Consider the following 23,902-nt stretch of genomic DNA (forward strand, 5'->3'; position numbering starts at 1 on the left):
CTGAAAGAAAAAAGGATACATTTTAGTAGTGGAGAGAAAACCACCATTTTAGGCAAAGGTCCCACATTCAAGTTCATCACTGCACTTCAGCTAACTAGGTTCTAGAATTCCCTCCCTAGACCTCAAACACTCCTTTTCAAAAGAAATACTTTCCCATTTGACCAAAAGGTCACCAGCTTGACTAGCTCATGGTTTGGAATCAAGTTGTTTGACAACACTCAGTGCCTTGGGACATTTTACGACATTTAAGCCTCACTCACTTCAAACACCAGGAGTGTTGGAGGTCTGAATAATGCAGCGGGTTAGACATTGCCCTTTCACCTCTGGCCCCTGGCTGAACAGTAGGCTGAGAGATCAGGCTGGGCAGTCAGACCCGACCCAGATCCCAGTTGGATGAGTCTAGGAGCACAACTGCAAATCTCACTGAGAATGGACAATGTCAAATGCAAATTAGAGGGCTGTTTTATTGCTGACGTCATTGATGCTGCATCTAAGAGGCAAATATGGTGCTAACACAGGACAAGAACTCATTTACCTATGGGTACAACCAAAGACACAAGCAACTGCTGTTTAGTGCTCAGCTGAGACACCCTTTCCTAATGTGCATACCCTCTTTAAAAAAAAAAGAAAAGAGAATGCACTTAAAAGACTTGTAGTCCTCAAATTAGAAAAGTCACCTAGTCTGGATGGGATGCACACTCATTTATTGAGGGAAGCAAGGGTGGAAATTGTGGTGGTTCTGGCCACAAACTTCTAATCCTCCTTGGATATGGGGGTGGTGCCAGAGGACTGGGAGGATTGCAAATGTTACATTCCTCTCCAAAAAAAAAGGGAAAGGCATAAACTCAGCAACTACAGGCCAGTCAGCCCAATGTCAGTGGCTGTCATCTCATTAAAACAGCCTTTTTGTATACAGGACATAAATTCAATGTTTGCAAATGGCAGAAATCACAGTAAACAGTGAGGAGATAGTTAGACTTGGACAGAAAATTTAAATGGAGAAGTGTAGCAATACATTTTGGTAGGGGTGAAAAAAGACATTAAAACTACATTCTAAAAGTGGGTGTAGAAGCAGTATGCAAACAAATCTTTGAAGGTGGCTGAACAAGTTGAGAAGCAAATGGGATCCTGGGCTTTGAGGGGTACAAAAGCAAGGAAGTTATGCTAAAAAATTAAAATTCTGGTTAGACAGGAGAATAGCGTTCAATTCTAGACACTATATTTTGGCAAACATATCAAGGCAGAGGAGATTTACTAGAATGAAAGCAGGGATGTGGGACTTTGAGTTATGTGGAGACCCCTTACGATTTTGAATGCCTTGATCAAATCTCCTCTCAACCTTAAGGAAGCAGAACCAACTTCTCCAATTTATTCACTTAACTGAAGTTCCTCATCCCTGGAACCATGCTCATGAATCTTTTCTGCTCTCCAATGCCCTCACATCTTTCCTGAAGTGTGGTACCCAGAACTGGACACTACTCCAGTTGAGGCTGAACAATTACATACATACTTATGAACATATGAATTTGAGGAGTAGGCCACTCTGCCCCTTGGGCCTGCTCCACCATTTCAACATCATGGCTGATCTGATTGTAGCCTCAACTCCACATTCTGCCTATCCCCAATAACTTGTCACCTTCTTGCTCATCATGAATCTATCTACCTCTGCCTTAATATTCAAAGACTCTGCTTCCACCACCTTTTGAGAAAGAGTTCTAAAGACACAACCCTCAAAAAAATTCTCATGTCTTAAATGTCAACCCCTTTAAGAAAGTGGCCCCTAGTTCCAGGTTTGCCCAAAAAGGAAACATACTTTCCATATCCACCAGAAAAACCCTCAGGATCTTATGTTTCAATCAAGTCGCCTCTTACTCTTCTAAACTCCAGTGGATACAAGCCGAGCCTGTCCAACCTTTTCTCAAGACAACCCACCCATTCCAGGTGGAGTCCAGTAAGCCTTTTCTGAACTACTTCCAACAGTTACAGCCTTCTTTAAAAGGACACCAATACTGTCCACCATACTCCAGATATGGCCTCATCAATGCCCTGTACAACTGAAGCATAATCTCCTTACTTCAGTCAATTCCCCTCGCAATGATAACATTCTACTCACTTTCCCAATTGCTTGCTGTACCTGCATACTATGTTAGTGATTCATGCACTAGGACACCCTGATCCCTCTGCATCGGAGCTCAACAATCTCACCATTTAGATAAGCTGCTTTATTCTTCCTGCAAAAATGGACAATTTCACATTTTCCCACATTATACTCCATTTACCAGATATTTACCCACTCATTTAACCAATCTATAAAATCACTTTGTAACCCCGTGTCCTCAAAACTTACTTTCCGACCTACCTTTATCTCATCAGCAAATTTAGCAACCATAACTTCAGTCCCTTCATCGAAGTCATTTATATAAATTGTAAGAAGTTGAGGCCCCAGCACAGATCCCTGTGGAAAACCACTTGTTACATCTTGCCAAGCAGAAAATGACCTATTTATGCCTACTCTCCATTTCCTGTTAGCTAACCAATCTTCTACCCATGCCAATATGTTACTCCTTCCACCATGAGCTTTTACTTTCCACAATAACCTTTGATGTGGCACCTTATCAAATGCCTTCTGGAAATTTAAGTACAGTACATCCACCTGTTCCCACTGTTACTTCTTCAAATTCCAATAAATTGGTTAAACAGGATTTCCCTTTCAAAGCCATGTTGACTCTGCCTTGAACTTTCTGTCCTATAACATCTTTAATAGCTTCTAACATTTTCCCCATGAGAGGTTAAGCTAATTGACCTGTACTTTTCCGCTTTGTCTCCTTCAATAAAAAAAAGTTACATTTGCTGTTTTCCAACCTAACGGAACCTTCCCAGAATCTAGAGAATTTTGGAAAATTAAAAAGAAACGCAATTATCTCACTAGCCACTTCTTTTCAGACCCTAGGATGAAGTCCATCAGGATCCAGGGACTTGTCAGCCCACAGCTCCAACAATTTGCTCAGTACTACTTCCCTGGTGATTGTAATTTGAGTTCCTCCCTCCCATTTCCTGATTTACAGCTATTTCTGGAATGTTACATGTATCCTCTATAGTGATGACCAATGCAAAATACCTGCTCAATTCATCTGTCATCTCCTTATCCATTAATTCCCTAGACTCACTTCCTATTAGGACCAATGCACACTTCAACTCTATTAATAAAACTTGACATTTCTAGCCATCTTTCTTGCACTCTAATTTCCCCCCAAAATCTTGGTCATTCTTTGCTTTAATAATCTGTGCAATCTGCTGACCTGCCACCCATCTTTGTACAATGAAATGCTTTTTCTTCAAATTTGATACTGTCTTTAACTTTTTTAGTTAACCAGAGATGGTGCGTCCTCCCCTTGGAATTTCTCTCTCCTTGGAATGTATCTATTCGGTGTATTCTGAAATATCCCCTCAAATGTCTGCCACTGCATCTCTATTGACCTATCCCTTAACCCAATTTGCCAGTTCACTTTGCTTTCATGCCCTCATAATTGCCTTTAAGTTTAAAATACTGGTCTTAGACCCACTCTTCTCTTCCTCAAACTATACAAGTTTAACCTAACTCCCTTGCTTTTGTACTCTAGCCCCTATTAAAGCCAAAGATACTGTATGCTTTATTAACCACTCAACCTGTGGTGCCACCTTGTGACTTATGCACATATACACCCAGGTCCCTCTGCTCCTGCATCCCCTTTAGAATTGTACCTTCAATTTTATACTACCACTCTACATTCTTCCTATCAAAAATGAATCACTTCAATCATTTCTGCATTAAATTTCATCTGCCATTTGTCTGCCCATTCCAACTTGTCTGTGTCCTTTTGAAGTTCTACACTACCCTCAGTTCAATGCTTCCAAGTTTCATATCATCCACAGACTTTGAAATTGTGCCCTTTACACCAAGGTCTAGGTCATTAATATACATCAGGAACAGTAAGGGTCCCAACCACCAACCCCTGGGAGACTCCACTACAAACCTTCCTCCAACCTAAAAAACATCCATTAACCACTGTTTCCAGTCAGCCAATGCCATATCCATGTTGCTACTGTTCCTTTTATTCCATGAGCTACAAGTTTGCTCAAGTCTGTTGTGGCATTACTTCAAATGCTTTTTGGAAGTTCATGTACACCATGTCAACAGCATTACCCTCAACCATCTGTTACCTCATCAAAAAACTCCAATAAAGTTAATTAGTTTCCCTTCACAAATCTGTGCTGGCTTTCCCTAATTAACCCATATTTGCCCAAGTGATTATTAATTTTGCCCTGAATTATTGTTTTATTTTAGTCCATCTTTGCCTCAATCTTAGTGAATAAGTCCTTGCACTTGGAGGGGACATGATAGATGAGTTTAAGAAGTCAGCTTGCAATGGAGAAAAAAGCTGGGGGATACCTTAGCATTTGAAGATGATCCTGGAATAGTGAGCAGTTTTAGCAGGAAAGCAGGATCTGATAAGTGCTTTGAGGTCCAGCCAGATGTGGCAGTGGATGATTAAACCATATCCATTCAAGTATAAAACAAATGGTTAGTTGCTGTGGTCTGGAATGCATTGTTTGAAAGGGTGGAGGAAGCAGATTCAAAAGCTACATTAAGAAAATTGGCAAAATACTTGAAGGGGGAAAAATAAAAGCACTCAGGGCTATGGGGAAAGTAGGCGAGTGGGATTAGTTGAATGGTTCTACCAAGAGGCATGATGGGCCAAATGGCTTTCTGCATTGGATCATGCGATGATCTTCAGTTGGGTGCGGGCAGGGAGAAACCATTTACCTTTAACATATGAAAACATTGTGCAGGAAAAAGCCTAACTGGTCCACACCTCATGATGGATTGAGCATCATGACAACATATCCTACCGACAGCAGACAGGCTATCACCTCAGATACAAGAAACCAGAAAAAGCCCCACTGAAGACCAAAGAGATTTGTTGAACAATGGGTGATAGTAGTGCAACACATTTCCAATGACTGATGGGGTGGGAATATCTGACAGTTTTAGGAATTGGATTTAGCAGCCTTAAAACAAGTTTGAAAAATGAACAACATTCAGACAATCAATGCTGCACTTCCAAATACTGTGCTTAATACAATATTAGGTCACTTGAGACCCTAAGAAACAGGGGGCAGTGAGGAGGTTTCTTACTAGTTTTGACACTGTAGTGGATGATGTCTTGGCACCGTTCCAGCAGTTTCTCATTGGGCTCACCATCATCAACTAAATCGAGGTCAAGGAGATCCTGCAGTTCATCTGGTTCCTTCCATTCACAGACCTAGAAACAAAAAGCATGGAGGGGGGTGGCCACATTACAAAGGCAAGGAGGTGTTAGCATTTCAAGTATCAGATTTATTGACCAGGCTTAGAAATGAGTTTCAAAACAAGGTTACAAATGTCGGTCCCTCCTGGCTGACTTAATTTAATGAATTCCTGTCCAAGCTGTTCCAGGATTGGAACAAGGAAACAAACAGGAGGCTATTCAGCACACTAGTTTCTCCCATAATAGACACAATTTGCACATCAGGTGAATTTAGCTTTCTAGTGAAAATCAGATATTTACTGATTAAAAAGGTAGTTATCTGGTAGGGTGCAATGGTAGCTGCATGACATACATCTTGTGTCCACTTAAAACAGTGGAAAAGCCCCAGCATTAGATTTTGTCTTGTCAAACCCAAGCGGTGTAAGAGAGGTACAGGACTGGTGGGTCCAGGTCAGTTACTGGTAGCAGGCACAATTCAATAAGAAATTTATAATAAAAGGAATTACGAGGATCAGACAAAGGTAGTAACAAGTGCAATTTTGTTGTTTGTAGATCAGTATCAACACCAAATAGTGGAGTGACTGACACTGGGACAGTATTTGCTGAATCTCCAACCATTAACATCCTGGAGGGTCATCACTCACTGAACCAGCCATATAAATACTGTGGCTACAAGAGCAGGTCAGAAGCTGGGAATTCTGCAGTGAGTAACTCTCCATTTACAAGGCACAAGTCAGGAATGTGATGGAATACTCTCCACTTGCCTGGATCAGTACAGCTTCAACAGCACTTAAGAAGCTTGATACTATTCAGGACAAAGCAGCCCACTTGACTGGCACTCCATCCACTACTGACAGTGGCAGCAGTGTGTACCATCTACAAGATGCACTGCAGCAAATCACCAAGGCTCCTTAGACAGTACCTTCCAAACCCACAACCTCTACCACCTAGAAGGACAAGGGCAGCAAATGCATGGAAACACCACCTGCAAGCTCCTCTCCAAGTCACACACCATCCTGACTTGGAACAACATTGCCATTCCTTCACGGTCACTGGGTCAAAAATCCTAAAACTTGTGTAACAGCAATGTAGAAAGCTAGAAAGCTTATGGCAAAGGAGGAAGGTAGTCATTCAGCCCACCATGTGCATGCCAGCTAAAAAAAAAACTGTCAAGCCCAATTCCACTTTCCAGCTCTTGGTCTGTAGGTCACAGCACATTAAGTGCTTAGTCAAGTATCTTGTAAATATGATCATTTCTGCTTTGACCATCCTTTCAGGCAGCAAACTCAGATCCCCATCTCCTGAGTGAAAAGATTTCTCAACTCTCCTTTAATCCTTCTACCAATTACTTTAAAATCTATGCCCCCTGGTTAATTGACACCTCTGCTTAAAAAAAAAGGAATAGGTCTTTCCTATCCACTACCAAGGACACAATTTTATAGACTTCAATTAAAACTTCCTCTTTGTCAGCCTCATGTTGGGGATACGAGTGTATGAAAAATTATGGACAAAATCTAAAAAGTTATAAAAACTGTTCTTAAAAAAAAATGGATCTGGTTTTGAAAAGTGGACAATGTGCTTCAAAATAGCCAAAAAAGGAAAAGAGCTTGCCCTTGTGTATTCAAACTCTGACAGGGACGAAAGGAAAATATTCAAAGCTAGAGGTGTCAATTGCACCATCCTGAAAGTAAAGAACCTATTCAATTCTTTCAGATATAAAAAGCACAAAGTAGCCATGTACTGGGTCATTGTGCAATCACCATTGGGGCGGGGGGAAAAAAAAGAGAGAAAGGGACACATCCAAAGCTAGTTTCCAGCAACAGAGGAGTGTGTGCACAGACATGCACTCTAAGATTCCACTGTTCATCTAAACTTCAGTATCTTTCCATTTATGGTGCATTTCCTTCCCTGGTTTGTCCTCCCCAAATGCATTACCTCACTCCTCCAGATTGAATTCAATTTGCCACTTTTCTGCCCACCTAACCAGTCCATTGATATCTTCCTGTAGGCTACAGCTTTCTTAATTATCAACCACACGACCAATTGTCATAGAATCTGCAATCTTGGTAATCATGCCCCCCCCCCCCACATTTAAGTCTAAATCATTGATATATACCACAAACAGAAAAGGCACCTCGTACAGAGCCCTGCAGAACTTCATTGGAAACGGCTTACCAGTCACTAAAACACCCATCGACTTTGCTCCCTGTTACGCAGTCAATTTTGGATCCAACTTGCCAGTTCATGGAGTACAAGGGAAATTTAATTTTCTGACCAGTCTTCCATGTTGGACCTGGTCAAAAGCCTTACTAAAATCTGTGTAGACTACATAAACACACTAGCCTCAGACACTCCTCAGAGAAATTATGCAATCGTGATAACAGAGACCTGGCTCAAAAAAAAAAAGGAGACAGGACTGGGTATTAAATAGTCCTGAATAGGTGCTCAGGAAAGATAAAGGAAAGGAAGGAGGGAAAAGACCAACACCAGATGGAAAGCAGTGGTTCAAGAGGCAGCTTACCACTAGCTTCTCAAGGGCAATTAGGGATGGACAATAAATGCTGGCCTTGCCAGTGGCACCCACATCCCATAATTCCCAGAGTCAGGTGAAGAGTTCAGCCACCATTCCAGATAGCACTGGTGAGCAGAGGCCAATTGCCACCCCCGAATAGAGAGTTAATATCCAGTGGGGGTACTCATGTTTTGATGAGTGCGGATGGTCCCCACCATTGCAGTGGGTAGGCAAGCCAGAGTCTTGTTTGCAACCCTCCTGGGAGAAGATACTCTGCAGATTTAAAACAAGAGAAATGTAATGGCAAATCATCTCAGCTGCTCTTCTCCAGACTGAAGAATCTCATGCAACACTTGAGTTCGGATCTGCTATGGGACAGACAATGAATCCAGCCAAGGGGCCCAGTAACTGCACTGGAATAACCAACACTCAAATTATTTGAGCATTAGCTGTTGGTTCCCCAGTTTTGGTTATGAATAGATTGAAAATGCTCCTACCTTTTCATTGACATTTGTCCCCTTCCTGATGGCCTCCTCGAAAATGATCTGAAATGCGTCTTGTACAAATTGTTCTCCTGCTTTAGGGTCATTCAGGGGCCCATCCAGCAATATTCCATCCACAGTAACAAGTTGCTTCTTGGACTGCCCATTGAGCTCTTAATGAGGGAAAGATAGATAAAAGATATGCTTAGAACATGGAAATTAGCAGCTGCCAAAAATGGGAGAATCAATTGATAGCAAACAATTTTTTGCTCACCCTTTAGCTTGTATTATTTTTCTACCTCAGATTTTTGAAAACACAAAGCAGGTAACAATTTCCTACCAGAGACTCCAGTTTTAGTAGTCCCTTTATGACCCTCCAAACTTTGGATTCAAGTCAGGCCCAATGTGTTATGAACAGGATCCTTATAATGGGAATGACCAGCTCTAAATGGTTGCCAAGAGGAGAATTTGCATTCACAGCAATAAATCCAGAATTTCACGACACAATGGGGAAGGTCAGTTTTATTTTGTTGTTTTTTTATTTTTAAAACTGAAGGTTTAACGGTGGAGAATCGGAACACGCAGCATCTCATCCTCATTTCCAAGTGCTAGCTTTTTTGATGCAACAAGCGCGCTATAACTGACTTTTCCCACCAATTTCTGGGCGAACAGACAGCCACTACAAATCACTGGGATTTCCGTGACATGACAGCTCGTGCCATTTGCACTTCAACAGCTAGAAACCACAGCAGAACAGATTGCGCCCTTTCAAACCAAACTAAGTGACTGGAGAAATGATTTGAGCCAGCCAACACTGGGGGTCCAGTACCAGAGGCTACAGGCCCAGTACTGTTGAATGTTCTCTTCTCTTCCCCCTCATTGAGGATGTTCTAATTTGTCATGTCCATTATTGAAAGGGAGAGACAATGCCTGCTGACCCAGATGTTGCATCCACTATGGAGTGCAGTGCTTCAAGAGATCAAAAAAGTCTCAGCTTCAAACATTTTGTACTGAGTTAACTCAAATCCTGCTGGTGTCTGGGGTGAAGAAAAAAAGGTTTGGCTTGGCTGATACTTTCCATGGTTGAGTGACCTGGTGGAATTCTGTGGCAAGGCTGCCATACAAAAGGAGTTGTTAGAGGGCCTCTGGGACCAATGAATCAGCCTGTCCAAGAGCGGTGGGTGGGGGGGGCAGGGTGCTGTGAAAACAACGAGGCGTTTCACTGCACACAGCACCATGCACCTTCATCATTGCTGAGCAGTTTTTAAAGTCAGATGTTAAATTGTTGCAGTTTTACCACACACCAATTCAAGGATTCTGATTTTTTTTTTTTGCTTTTGGTCAGGGGGCAGCTGCCATAGGCAATTGCACATGACCTACATTCTACACATACACTGACTTTGTGGATCCCTGGCCCTCATCCATTATAAAATCATTACAAATTGGACAAATACCACAATCCTCAAATCAGCATCAGGATCATTTATAAGTGACATATTAAGTAAATCACCATGGGAACTAATCAGAAGACATGATTATGTATTGCAGACCAAGATAAGCTGTCTTCACTTCTGTAAATATGTAACAATCCTATTGATAAAACAAAACAGGAGTAACGTTAAGTTCCCCCATTTATTTGCTCAGACAGGATTAGGAGTGCAGGTATGTTAGAGCAGAGACATTTCTTGTTTGCTGTACCACTGCGTCTTGGCATTAGTACTTCAGTCTTGTGAAAAGTGTCAAACAGCCAGCTCTGGTTTCCTCTCATTCTGCATCCAATGTGCATCAGGCTGCTTTCAGCATCTCAATCAGATGGTGAACATTGATGGGCTATTCAGCAATGAAGGGCATGACAGCCAAGTCCAATTCTCCCTGCCCAGTAAAGCTGGTGTGATTTGCTGACAGTTGCAGGCTGCCAACTAGAAACTCACCTATCAAATGGAAGGTGCAAAAAAATTCTCACGACAACCCTGTTACTAATTTCAAATTTACAATTTCACTGGGAAAATCGAGACACAAGTTGTTCCATTGATCAGAATCCAATAAATCTATTTTTGGCGATCACTTCCCCTCCATCTTGCAACATCAGGTGAAAGCTACAGTTAACTGGAGTTCCGATGAAGGGTCACTGACCCGAAACGTTAACTCTGCTTCTCTTTCCACAGATGCTGCCAGACCTGCTGAGTGGTTCCAGCATTTCTTGTTTTTATTTCAGATTTCTATTTGCGCTCGGTTTTGTTTCAAATGCTACATGCAGATACAGAGCCTTTAGTTTTGTCTTTTTTTGTATCCTCTAGCCTTATCTGTTGATTTACTCTTGGATTTGTACACTGTCCCTTCCCGTCAGTCTGCATCATTTCCCATATTAATACCTTTCTCTTTCCTTCTCTACTCCTCGATTTACTATATCTTCACAAATTTGATCCCTCACTCCCACTATTCATTTTAAAAACCTTTACTTCTACAGCTCACTAAAACATCAGCCCCAGCATGGTTGAGGTGAAGACTGTCTCAATGGTACAGCCACCACTTTCCCCAATACTGGTGCCAGTGCCCTGTGAACCAGAACCCACTTCCACCACACCAGTTTTTGAGCCATGCATTAATTTCTCTTATTTGCCCTATGCCAATTTGCATGTGGTCAAGTAATAATCCAGAGATCGTTGCCTTTCAGGTTCTGCTTCTTAGTTTGGAGCTTAGTTCCTCATACTGACTACGCAGAATATCTTTCCTTATCCTGCCTATGTCATTGGTACCTACATGGACCACGACGACTGGATCCTCCCCCTCCCATTGTAAGTTCCTCTCCAGCCCTCAGCAGATGTCCCGAACCCTGTCACTGGGCAGGCAACACAGCCATCTGGACTCTCTCTCTTTGCTGCAGGGAACAGTGTCATTCCCCCTAACTATACTGTCCCCTATTACCACTACATTCCTTTTGTCTCCCTCCACTTGAATGGCTTCCTGTACCATGGTGCCATGGTCAGGTTGCTCATCCACCTTGCAGCCCCCACTCTCATCCAAACAAGCTGAAAGAACCTCAAACCTGTTGGACAATCGCAAAGGCAGAGGCTCCTGCACTCCTGCCCTCTGGGTCCCCTTGCCTGCCTCAGCTGCTGCCACCCTCTCCTGTCCCTGACCACTGACCAAATCAGAAGACCCTATCCTAAGGGGTGCGACCGCCACCTGGTACAAAATGTCCAGGTAACTTGCCCCCTCCCTGATGTGTCGCAGTGTCTGCAGCTCAGACTCCAGTTCAATGACTCTGAGACGAAGCTCTTCGAGCCGCAAACACTTACTGCAGACGTGTTCGCCCTGGATCACACTGGCATCCCAGGAGCTCCCACATGCTGCAGCCGTGACATCACCTGTCCTGCCATCCTTAATGTGTTTTAATTAACTACTTAAAGTATTTATTTATTTTTTTAAATATAGTTTATTAAGCTTACCACTTGTTCCTTTACTAATTTAAACATTAGGATTAGAATGCACCTTAAATCACTTACCAGATACTTCTTCCCAAACCAATCACCCACCTGCTTGCTTGTGATGTTTGATGCTATGTTTGATTTAAATTAAAAGCACCGTGCTTCTCTCTAGTCTCTCGGCTTTTGGCACTTTAAAAACTTACAGCAGAAAGAGGCTATTCAGCCCATTCTGCCTGTGCTGGCTCTTAGAAACCCCCACTTTTCATCCATAATCCTAATCAAGTACCTGCTCAACTTTAAAATTTATGGTATCAACTTCTACCACCTGGTCAGGTCAAGTGCTCCAGATCCTGACAACTTGAAGTGAAAACATTTCTCCTGATCTCTCCATAGTTTAGTGATACAGCACTGAAACAGGCCCTTCGGCCCACCGAGTCTAGATCTTTACCCAATGATTCTGAACTTATGACCTTTGGTCATTCACCTGGTCACCAGGCAGGGGCAGCAGGGTGGGGTGGGGGGGGGGGGGGGGGGGGTGGTGGTGGCAGCAAGCTAGCCACAGGAGCAAGGTCTTCAGTCTAGGAGCAAACAATTGACTTCAAATTCTGTTTTTTTCAATTTAAAACTCAGTTGTCCAGCACGTGACTGACTAGTTTGACCAGGTCTGTGTATTGGGGCTGGGACTGGTTCCTTTGTTCCAACACTGTCTGCTAGTATGAAAAATGTTTTTCCAGCCAGGGGTTTCCAACAGGTCTCCTTTTCTTCTCAGTAAGGATTTTAAATTTTAATGTCCATGTAGCAGGTGGGGGCCTGAATGACAAGCATCCCATCAGATAGATCTCCAGTCGGTAAATATCTTTTATAAAAAAAAACTCACCCAAATCTCAGTTAGAGAACACTTTGCTTCAGTTGATAGAAGTCACACCACTGAGTCAGAAGGTTGTGTCTCACATCCCACTCAGACTTCAGCACACATCCAACCTCATCAGTCCACTGCCACCAAAAGTCACTTCCAGGCTTCTCCGGAACTTTCCTCATTGGCCTCAAGCTGCACCCTACACAAACTGACTTCTTTAGGGCTCCACCCCTCACATCCTATCCTGCACAGGACAAACCTATGAAAAACAAAAAGGCAGGGAAAGACCAGTTGGTCAATCCAGCCTGCCCCACACCTCATTAGACACTTCCTAACTGAGGCAGCTTCTACTCGTGAAATTTAAATGAGTGGCCTCCCCACTCTGTTAAACTGGAATAATCTATTAGGGACACTATCCAGCCCTTTTTTTTTCAATAAACCTCTATCAGGTCATCTTAGTCTGGCTACACACTTGGATAATGAGCACCTTGCAGCACAAGTGTAATCTCAAACAGGTCTGAAGGACCCATGGCCTAATCCAGCGTGTCTAACCTGCAGCCTCAAAACCCCAGCTGTTGAAGCCCAATTACCCATCAGTTCCTATTCCTCATCATAATTTCTGCCCCCTATTATAAAAGTATATAAAACATGAACTTCAGAGCAGGGCTAGGGCAAGCTGAGCTGTGACACTAGCGATTGCAAATCTGCCCAGCAAATCTCACCATCTCGGCTCAGAAATGAATCATTGGACAGGATACTGCAGGGCTCCTCAAGCCTGCTGAGCTGTACAGCAGGGAATTCACAGAGCAAGCAGAATGTGTTTTTTCTCTTTTTTAAAAAAAGGAGCCAATCAGCACATTCAGAGCTGCAGCCCAGTTTGCACTGCTCTTGAGGTCAGCTTAGGTTACTATGGTGACCACTTAAGAGGAAGAAAAGTTAGCCAGAATAACCACTAGACATGATGCGAAACTCAACATGGTGCCAGCTGTGCAGAATCCATGTCAATAAGCTCTCCAGAGACTTCTGGGGCAGAGCATGCAGGGAGAACCTGCAGCAAGACACAGCCAGGCACTGTTTGTAGATGCCAAGTGTGGGGTTTGGGGAAGGGGAAGAGAGAAATTTAGGACAGACAGCATAAGACAGAGCTCACTATCACTATTTATTCTCACTGGGTGAAAGCTGGTGTAGGACAGTTATCTAACTTATTGGGAGCATAATTCACAATAGCAGGAATCAGGAACATTGTTTTATTTCCAAGGTTATAAAGATTCAACATAGTAGTCACATTAACAGCTTGATCTGGGGCATACAGGACTAATTTCAATATTTGCAGATGACAGAACTCAGAAATGTAGTAAACAAAAAAAGGATAACAGAAAAGATAGTCAGAGACTTCAGCAGCACAACCAAATTGACGAAAGGGGCAACACCTAGCAAATGAAAATTAATGCAGGGAAGTGTGAAGTTAACAAATTTTGGGAAGAATAATGAGGTAATATAAACTAAAGGATTTCTTCTTTTTCTTTCTTTTGGGCCTCCTTATCTAGAGAGACAATGGATACGCACCTGGAGGTGGTCAGTGGTTTGTGAAGCAGCACCTGGAGTGGCTATAAAGGCCAATTCTGGAGTGACAGGCTCTTCCACAGGTGCTGCAGAGAAATTTGTTTGTTGGGGCTGTTGCACAGTTGGCTCTCCCCTTGCGCCTTTGTCTTTTTTCCTGCCAACTACTAAGTCTCTTCGACTCGCCACAATTTAGCCCTGTCTTTATGGCTGCCCGCCAGCTCTGGCGAATGCTGGCAACTGACTCCCACGACTTGTGATCAATGTCACACGATTTCATGTCGTGTTTGCAGACGTCTTTATAACGGAGACATGGACGGCCGGTGGGTCTGATACCAGTGGCGAGCTCGCTGTACAATGTGTCTTTGGGGATCCTGCCATCTTCCATGCGGCTCACATGGCCAAGCCATCTCAAGCGCCGCTGACTCAGTAGTGTGTATAAGCTGGGGGTGTTGGCCGCTTCAAGGACTTCTGTGTTGGAGATATAGTCCTGCCACCTGATGCCAAGTATTCTCCGAAGGCAGCGAAGATGGAATGAATTGAGACGTCGCTCTTGGCTGGCATACGTTGTCCAGGCCTCGCTGCCGTAGAGCAAGGTACTGAGGACACAGGCCTGATACACTGACACGGAACACAAAAGTCCGAGTGTGCCATTTTCCCACACTCTCTTGGCCAGTCTGGACATAGCAGTGGAAGCCTTACCCATGCGCTTGTTGATTTCTGCATCTAGAGACAGGTTACTGGTGATAGTTGAGCCTAGGTAGGTGAACTCTTGAACCACTTCCAGAGCGTGGTCGCCAATATTGATGGATGGAGCATTTCTGACATCCTGCCCCATGATGTTCATTTTCTTGAGGCTGATGGTTAGGCCAAATGCATTGCAGGCAGACGCAAACCTGTCGATGAGACTCTGCAGGCATTCTTCAGTGTGAGATGTTAAAGCAGCATCGTCAGCAAAGAGGAGTTCTCTGATGAGGACTTTCCGTACTTTGGACTTCGCTCTTAGACGGGCAAGGTTGAACAACCTGCCCCCTGATCTTGTGTGGAGGAAAATTCCTTCTTCAGAGGATTTGAACGCATGTGAAAGCAGCAGGGAGAAGAAAATCCCAAAAAGTGTGGGTGCGAGAACACAGCCCTGTTTCACACCACTCAGGATAGGAAAGGGCTCTGATGAGGAGCCACCATGTTGAATTGTGCCTTTCATATTGTCATGGAATGAGGTGATGATACTTAGTAGCTTTGGTGGACATCCGATCTTTTCTAGTAGTCTGAAGAGACCACGTCTGCTGACGAGGTCAAAGGCTTTGGTGAGATCAATGAAAGCAATGTAGAGGGGCATCTGTTGTTCACGGCATTTCTCCTGTATCTGACGAAGGGAGAACAGCATGTCAATAGTCGATCTCTCTGCACGAAAGCCACACTGTGCCTCAGGGTAGACGCACTCGGCCAGCTTCTGGAGCCTGTTCAGAGCGACTCGAGCAAAGACTTTCCCCACTATGCTGAGCAGGGAGATTCCACGGTAGTTGTTGCAGTCACCGCGGTCACCTTTGATTTTATAGAGGGTGATGATATTGGCATCGCGCATGTCCTGTGGTACTGCTCCCTCGTCCCAGCACAGGCATAGCAGTTCATGTAGTGCTGAGAGTATAGCAGGCTTGGCACTCTTGATTATTTCAGGGGTAATGCTGTCCTTCCCAGGGGCTTTTCCGCTGGCTAGGGAATCAATGGCATCACTGAGTTCCGATTTGGTTGGCTGTATGTCCAGCTCATCCATGACTGGTAGAGGCTGGGCTGCATTGAGGGCAGTCTCAGTGACAGCATTCTCCCTGGAGTACAGTTCTAGGTAGTGCTCAACCCAGCGGTCCATCTGTTTGCGTTGGTCAGTGATTATGTCCCCCGATTTAGATTTGAGGGGGGTGATCTTCTTGATGGTTGGCCCAAGAGCTCTCTTCATGCCATCATACATTCCTCTGATGTTTCCGGTGTCTGAGGCCAGCTGGATATGACTGCATAGGTGTTGCCAGTAGTCGTTTGCGCAACGCCTAGCTGTTCTTTGTGCAGTACTTCTGGCTGCTTTAAGTGCTGCGGATGTTAAATCGCTGGGGGCTTTCTTGTAGTTCAAAAGTGCAATGCGCTTAGCGGCTATGACAATATCAATAATGAGGTAATATAAACTAAAGGATACAATTTTGAGATGCAGGAACAGACACACCCAGGGGCATATTTACACCAACCTTTGAATGCAGCAAGACAAGTTGAGTAGCTTATTTAAGTATATGGAATTTGTGGCTTTAAAAAGACAGTACAAAACCAAGAAAGTTATACTAAACTTTATAACACACTGGTTAGGCCTCAGCTGGAGTATTGCATTCAATTTTGGGAACCACACTTCTGGAGGAATGTCAAAGCTTTGGAGAGGATGCAGGTGAAATGGGGTCAAAAGACTTCAGTTATGTGCAGAGATGAGAGAAGCTTGGGTTGAGGGTTGAGAGAAGATTTGATAGAGATGTTTGAGATCATGAAGGGTTTTGTTTCCAGTAGAAGTGCCAGTAACCAGGGGCCACAGATTTATGGGTGATTGGCAAAAGAACCAGAGGCAACATGAGGATTTTTTAACATTTTTTTATTTAAAGTTTTGATCTGAAATATGCTGCCTGAAAGGCTGGTGGAAGCAGATTAAAAATAGTAACTTCCAAAAGGGATTGGATAAATACTTGAAAGGGATCATTTCCATGTCTTTGGGGAGAGCACAGCAAGTGGAACTAATTGGATCGCCCTAACAAATAGCCAGCACAGAAATGATGGGCCAAATGTCCTCCTCCTGCACATCTATGATTGCCCTATGGTATGTCAAAGCCTCCAGTTTCTACATCTCCCCTCACCTGCTCCAAGCTCATCACATCATGAGACACACCTCGTAGCCCCTTGGCCCCATTGTCACTAAACTGACCACCCAACTTCCCTCCTGCCCCCATGCTAGCTGATATTAGAAATGATGTTCTCTCCTCAGGTATCAGTTCCCACCTTAAAAAAACACATCCTTGACCCTTGTCCTTGCAGGCAACCTCAATCTCAAGTCCTTAAACTTGTTGTCACCTCCTAAATCTGTGCCCATTTTCCCAGAATTCCATGTTTGAACCTCTCCAATTAGGGTTCCATCCCTGCCATGGGATGGAAACAGCCATTATGGAAGTCACAAGTGACCATATCCACAGTAAACTATTCCTCCTTGTCCTTCTCAACCTGTCTACAACCATTGACAATAGAGAACCATCTTCCATTGTTCAGCTGGGTGGGATCACTATCACTTGGTTCCACTCTGATCTGAGCATATCTCTAGCAATGGCTTCTCTTCCCCACCCCCTTCACTGTTACCTCTAGCGTTCCGCAAGAATCAATCATTGGTCCCCTCCTATTTCACATCCACATGCTGCCCCTTGTATCTGAAGGCTTAGGGGTCAGCTTCCAGATGCAAGTTGACAATGCCCAGCTCGCTCAACAACTCTACTGCCTCCGTTTGCTTATCTGACATCCAGTACTGGATGAGCAGAAAATTTCCTCAATTAAATAATGGGAAGGCCATTGTTGTCAGTCACTATTCCAAACTTCATTTCCTAGCCACTGATTCCACCTCCTCCCTGCTCTTGGGCTGAAGACCATTGTTAACTTTGCCACCCTATTTGACCCCAAGCTGACCTTCCAATCACATATCCTCTCCATTACAAAGGCCACTGATTGCCAGCTCTATCACCACATACCTCCACCCACAACCATCAGCTGCTGAAACCCTCACCTGTGCCTTTGTCATCTCCAGACTATTACTATAATGTAATAGTCATGTCTCCCATCCAACAGCCTCCAAACTTTAGCTCATCCAAAATTCATTCTATCCCCAAGTTCCGGTCACCCGTCACCCTGTCCTTACTGGCCTACTTTAGAACTCAAAGCTGAGCATGTAGAATAAACACCACACCTAGAATGTTTAGGTTAAACGTCAACAGGACCTTAAATGTATTAATAAAACCTTTCCAAATTCCACAGCGAGGAACAGAAAAGGGGGTCAACTCGAATGAATAGAGAAACACAGCAACATGTTAGAGCTATTAGAGGGATAGTGACACCTGGGAAAAGCACAGCTTCAGAACAGTTATAAACTATTTCAGTATTACAACAATTAACAAGAGTTAAAAGTGTAAAAGATGCAAACAGGCTGAAAACAAAGGTTGAGCTTAAGATAGTGAACATACTGAATGATTGCTCATATCTTCTTGTGACTGGAAGCTACAAACAGATGCCCTTAAAAGAGATAACCCAAGCAACTGAGATAGAAGTGCTAGTCATTTAAAAACAGTACTTGATTGATGTTGGAAACAGGCTAATGTAATGCTCAGAATCAAAGAGGGAGATGAAATAGATCACTAAAATCCATTCGTCTCCCTTCCATTCAGTGTAAACGAACACTGGTTAATCCTGATAATCATACAATAACCTACTAAGCAATCAGCAGAGCCAGAATGAGTAAAAGCATGCTTGACCAACCTCAGCTTTAAAGGAAGAGACAGCCCAAGTGAACTGTGGGAAGCCCTATAACTCCAGAAGGCTTTTTAAACAAAGTTCCACATGAAAGGCTGTTAAACTAAAAGCTGCAGGGATTCTGGGTAAATGGGGTAAAGTAGTGAGTGAGACTGATGTGGGACCACAACTGTAAATAAGTCAGTTAGAAACATTGAGTTTCGGAATCAAATTTTCAGACAATATCATACAATGAGCAGTGAAATCAAAAGGAGGCAACTTAGACTGGGTTTGTCAAAATTTGTACATGTGTAAAACAGATGAATTTTAGTGTTCAAGTGTAAACTATTGCATATAGGAAGGAAAAAATAGGCAACACTAAACAGTGAAGGATGAAGCTGGAAGAGACCTCAGAGTCTCAGTAAACTCAAACATGTCCAACCAATTCAGAGCAAAGACCATAGGATGTGGAAATACAGCACAAACAGAAAAGTCAGAGGACATTATCAAACTGCAGTGCACTCTGGTCAGACCCATCTTGAGCACTTAACTAATAGATCAATTGTGTTCAATTATATGCAGGTGGAGGGCATTAATTGGAGCCTTACTTGAGCACAAAGAAAGAGACACTTACTAAAACTGCAAGTGTTGTTAGGAGGTGTACATTTGTAATGTTTCACTAAGTAAATGAAAGACTGAATAAAGATTGGCTCCAGTATCATCCTTCAACTGGCGTTCTGGAATACAACAGGTCAAGTTTTTGTCAGTGCTGGAGATAGTGTAAACAATCATGAGGTTGGTCCCCAGTGTCAGAGGTCTGGGTTTATGGAAAAGACTGGAAAAACCTGGGCTATTCAACCTGGAAAGGAGACACCCAAGATGTGACCTTATAATGGTGATGATATAATAATGATGACCTTATGATGGTCGGCACAGACTCGGTGGGCCAAAGGGCCTGTTTCAATGCTGTATCTCTAAACTAAACTATAATTAGAAAAAAGGTTTAACTGGGATATTACTTTAAAAGTAAATTGAGAATAGAACCATAGAAAAATTACCAGCACAGAAGGAGGCCATTCAGCCTGTTGCATCCGTGCCGACTAAGATTAAAAAATAGAAACTAGCCACCCAATCTAATCCCACCTTCCAGCACCTGGTCCATACCCTTGCAGCACTTCAGGTGCAAGTCAAGGTATCTTTTTTAAAAAAAAGAGAAGAGTTTCTGCCTCCACCACCATTCCTGGCAGTGAATTCCAGACACCCACCACCCTCTGGGTGAAAATGTTTTTCCTCATGTCCCCTCTAATCCTTCTACCAATCACCTTAAGTCTGTGCCCCTGGCAACTGACGTCTACTAGGGGAAACAGGTCCACCCTGTCTACTCTATCTAGGCCCCTCAATTTTATATACCTCAATTATGTCACCCCTCAGCCTCCTCTGTTCTAAAGAAAACAACCCTAGCCTAGCCAATCTTTCCTCAGCTGCAACTTTCAAGCCCTGGCAACATTCTTGTAAATCTCCTCTGTACTCTCTCCAGAGAGATCATGTCCTTCCTGTAATTTGGTAACCAGAACTGTACACAATACTCCAGCTGTGGCCTAACCAGTGTTTTATACAGTTCCAGCATCACATCCCTGCTTTTGTATTCTATACCTTGGCCAATAAAGGAAACCATTCCATATACTTTCTTCAACACTACCTACCCATCCTGCCACTTTCAGGGACCTGTGGACATGCACTCCTTCTACCCTTCAATATCCTCCCATTTACTGTGTATTCCCTTGCTTTATTTGTCCTTCCCAAATGCATTACCTCACTTCTCTGGATTGAATTCCATTTGCCACTTTTCCACCCACTCAACCAAACCATTGATATCATTCTGGAGTCTATGGCTATCCTCTTCATCAACTACAGGAGCAAATTTCGGGTCATTAGCAAATTTCCCAATCATGCCTCCCACATTTAAGTCCAAATCATTAATATATACCACAAACAGCAAAAGACCCAACACTGAGCCCTGTGGAACACCACTGGAAACAGCTTTCCATTCACAAAAACATCTGTCGACTACTACCCTTTGTTTCCTGGCACTGAGCCAATTCTGGATCTGACCTGCCACATTTCCCTGCATCCCGCAGTCTGCCATGTGAGACCTTATCAAATGCCTAAGATCCATGTAGACTACATCCACTGCACTGCCCTCATCAATCCTCCTTGCTCCATCCTCAAAAAACAATTAAGTTAGCAAGACATTACCTTCCCTTAACAATTCCATGCCAACTATCCCATGCTTTTATAAGTGGCAGTTTATCATGTCCAATAGATTTCAACAATTTACCCATCAAGGTCAGACTGACCGGCCTATAATTATTTGGCCTATCCCTCCCACCCTTTTTAAACAATGGTATAATGTTCACAGACCTCCAATCATCTGGTACCTCACCCGTATCCAGTGAGGATTTGAAGATGATCCTCAGCACATCCACTATTTCCTCCCTGACTTCCCATAACAACCTGGGAAACAATCCATCTGGCCCTGGTGATTTATCTATTTTCAATTATGTCAGGCCCTCTAGTACTTCCTCTCATTATGCTTATTGTATCTAATATTTCACACTAACTACAAAGTCTACATCAATCCTCTCCTTTGTGAAGGCAGACAAAAAGCTCCAAGAACCCTACCCACATCTTCTACATTCATGCATAAATTCCCTTGTACATCCAAAAGGCCCTACCCTTTCCTTAGTTATCCTATTGCTCTTAATGATAAAATCAAGGAAAAATCAGAGATATTTTACCATCCTCAGGATAAAGGGGGCCCAGGTCAAAGGACACTGGAGAATCAGCAGCTTCTCAGAGCCCCATCAGGTCATCACAGTCAGGGTAGGTTGAAGAGACTGCATCATTTATTTCACTGGTGTGGTGTAATTGGATGATATGGGATGGGATGGGACGGGACGAGGAAAGACAAACAAGTGCAATCTGCAGGCAGACCAGAGAGAAAAAAACAACTTGGTTTTAAAATGCCAAATTCACGATATTGCTCAAACTACAGAAAGACTGATCACAGGGGCAGGGTCATGGCCAGAGAGTCAAAGTGCATTCAAGAGGGTCTTTAAAAAAAAAGGTGGGACAAAGAGGGAACTCCAGAGCTTCGGCCCAAGCAACATAAAGCACAGCCGCTAGGGCTGGAGGAATAGATCAGGGGATGCACAAGAGGCCAGAATTGGAGTGCAGATATCGTGGAGAGTTGTGGGGGCTGGAGGAGATTACAGAGATAGGGAGGGATTTAAAAACAAGGATGAGATTACCGGTGGTGATGGGTGAATTGGACTTGGTGTTTTTGTCACATTGCAACTCTCTTTTAAAACTAGCCATCACAGTCCCTTCCTCAGTCAGGGTCCTCCAGGTCTTTAAGTGGCTCCATATAGAATTGAAACAAACTCCAAAAGACTGTCCCCCTACTATTGCCAAGTTCCCGGTGTGGAGATGAACCAAAGGGAGAGAGACACTGTGCTCGCCGTGGAAACACATACAGCTGAACATCTATTTGAACTCCGGGCTGGGAAGAGACTCCCAAGAGTTTTGTTACTCAACATTAAAGGGAGTTTAAAAAAAATCTCTTTAAAACTGCATCGCTTCTAAGCCTTGTACGGAAAGTTGGGGGTGCGGTGTTGATGGGGGAGGACTGTTACCAAAACAAACATAGCCTGAGGTTAGAACACAGCACAAAAATCAATCTTTACATCTTTCTCATAGGAGGGACAGGGGGACGACAGAAGCGACGGAGGTAGAGACGCCACCGTGATGAGAATAAAGAGAATGGGACTAGAATTTTAAATCATTTCACAAACTACAGCAAAGAGAGCAGTGTTCCTTTAATCACGGCTAGTAACGGTTTCCATCTGAAATCCTGCATTCGAACCCGCGGGTAAATAAAAAGGGGGGGGGGGGCGGAATCTCTCCATGTTTAACATTTTTTTTTAAGAAACGTTTTTCACATGACAATATTTAATGACCTTAGATAAATGATAAAGTTTACAAATAAATTTACAATACTTTTGCAAAACAACTATTATTGTGATTATAACTAGAAATATAGCCGAAAGATTATGAAAAGAGCCACGCTTTTACTTGGTCTCGTTTGCTCCTGGTTCGATGCCATTCTGGAGAACTTGTCACTATAAATTATCGATGATTTAAAAACTCCAGCTGAACATTCGCTTGCGTTTAGAGGCACTGAAATTACCCGCGTCAGTTTCAGTACTCAATTTTACACCTCGCGTCAATTACAATCCCGCCTCCACCAGCTCTCTTCCAATCAGCACAGCCCAAGCATCAAGAGCCACCAATTACAACCCAGCACTCGTCCCCTTGACTGCCAGCAAAAACCCGTGATCGGGTTAACTCATCAAGGGCAGGTTTAAATAAAGCAACTGCAAATTTGAAACAAAAACAGTGAATGTTGATAATACACAGCGGACCTAAGAGAATAGACGGGTTAACATTACAGGAGGGGAACCCTCCCCCCCGGTCAGAACAAATCAGATCCGAGTGAACAGTTCTGAACTCAAAGTAAAGCCACCGAAAGCTCCTAAGCACTGGAAAGTCACTCCTTTAACAATTATATCCTTTAATTCTGATCAGGAAGACTACTGCCCCTGGTATTCCCAGGCAGTTTCCCATCCACGGACTGAGATGAGGTGTCTTCACAGTAGTTTGGCCATAGGCTTTTCCAATGGCCCATTTCTCTGAAGCTTGCATAGTGATACCTCAATTCTCCACATTGCACTGTCAAGGAATCCAGCTATGATAAGGGGTTACAATGTTAAAAGAGTTATTTTCATATGAGTTTGGGATTAAAAAATTAAAAGCAGGGTTCATCTTCCGAAAAGGTTAAAAGACATGCTTTGGACATGCCTCTGTGTTGAAGAGCGTGCCTCATCTTAGAACATAGAGGCAGCTTCTGATAAGAAGGATTCACTCTGAAAAGGCACAAACCTCATCACACACCAATACATTGACAACAATTTGCAAACAATCACGTAAGCTACCACAATGTAATAACTGATATAATAGTCTTATGCGGACAGACCTAGGGCGGCACAGTGGCGCAGTGGTTAGCACTGCAGCCTCACAGCTCTAGGGACCCGGGTTCGGTTCTGGGTACTGCCTGTGTGGAGTTTGCAAGTTCTCCCTGTGTCTGCGTGGGTTTTCTCCGGGTGCTCCGGTTTCCTGCCAAAAGATAGGTAAATTGGCCATTA

At 43.4% G+C, this 23,902-nt stretch overlaps 1 protein-coding gene across 1 annotated transcript in view; it reads right to left on the reverse strand.

Annotated features, from left to right (window-relative positions):
- csad (cysteine sulfinic acid decarboxylase) overlaps positions 1-22,902 on the reverse strand; it is a 68,982-nt gene extending 46,080 nt beyond the window's left edge. Inside the window, exons 1-3 of the mRNA XM_068024638.1 lie at positions 22,773-22,902; positions 8,298-8,455; positions 5,177-5,303 (exon numbers count right to left, since the gene is read on the reverse strand). Coding sequence (XP_067880739.1) covers positions 5,177-5,303; positions 8,298-8,455; positions 22,773-22,803 — 316 coding nt within the window. The 5' untranslated portion in view covers positions 22,804-22,902. The remainder of the gene's footprint in view (positions 1-5,176; positions 5,304-8,297; positions 8,456-22,772) is intronic.
- Positions 22,903-23,902: the final 1,000 nt, after the last annotated feature.

The sequence above is a fragment of the Heterodontus francisci genome, chromosome X (genome assembly GCF_036365525.1).
Source record: "Heterodontus francisci isolate sHetFra1 chromosome X, sHetFra1.hap1, whole genome shotgun sequence".
Classification (NCBI taxonomy): domain Eukaryota; kingdom Metazoa; phylum Chordata; class Chondrichthyes; order Heterodontiformes; family Heterodontidae; genus Heterodontus; species Heterodontus francisci.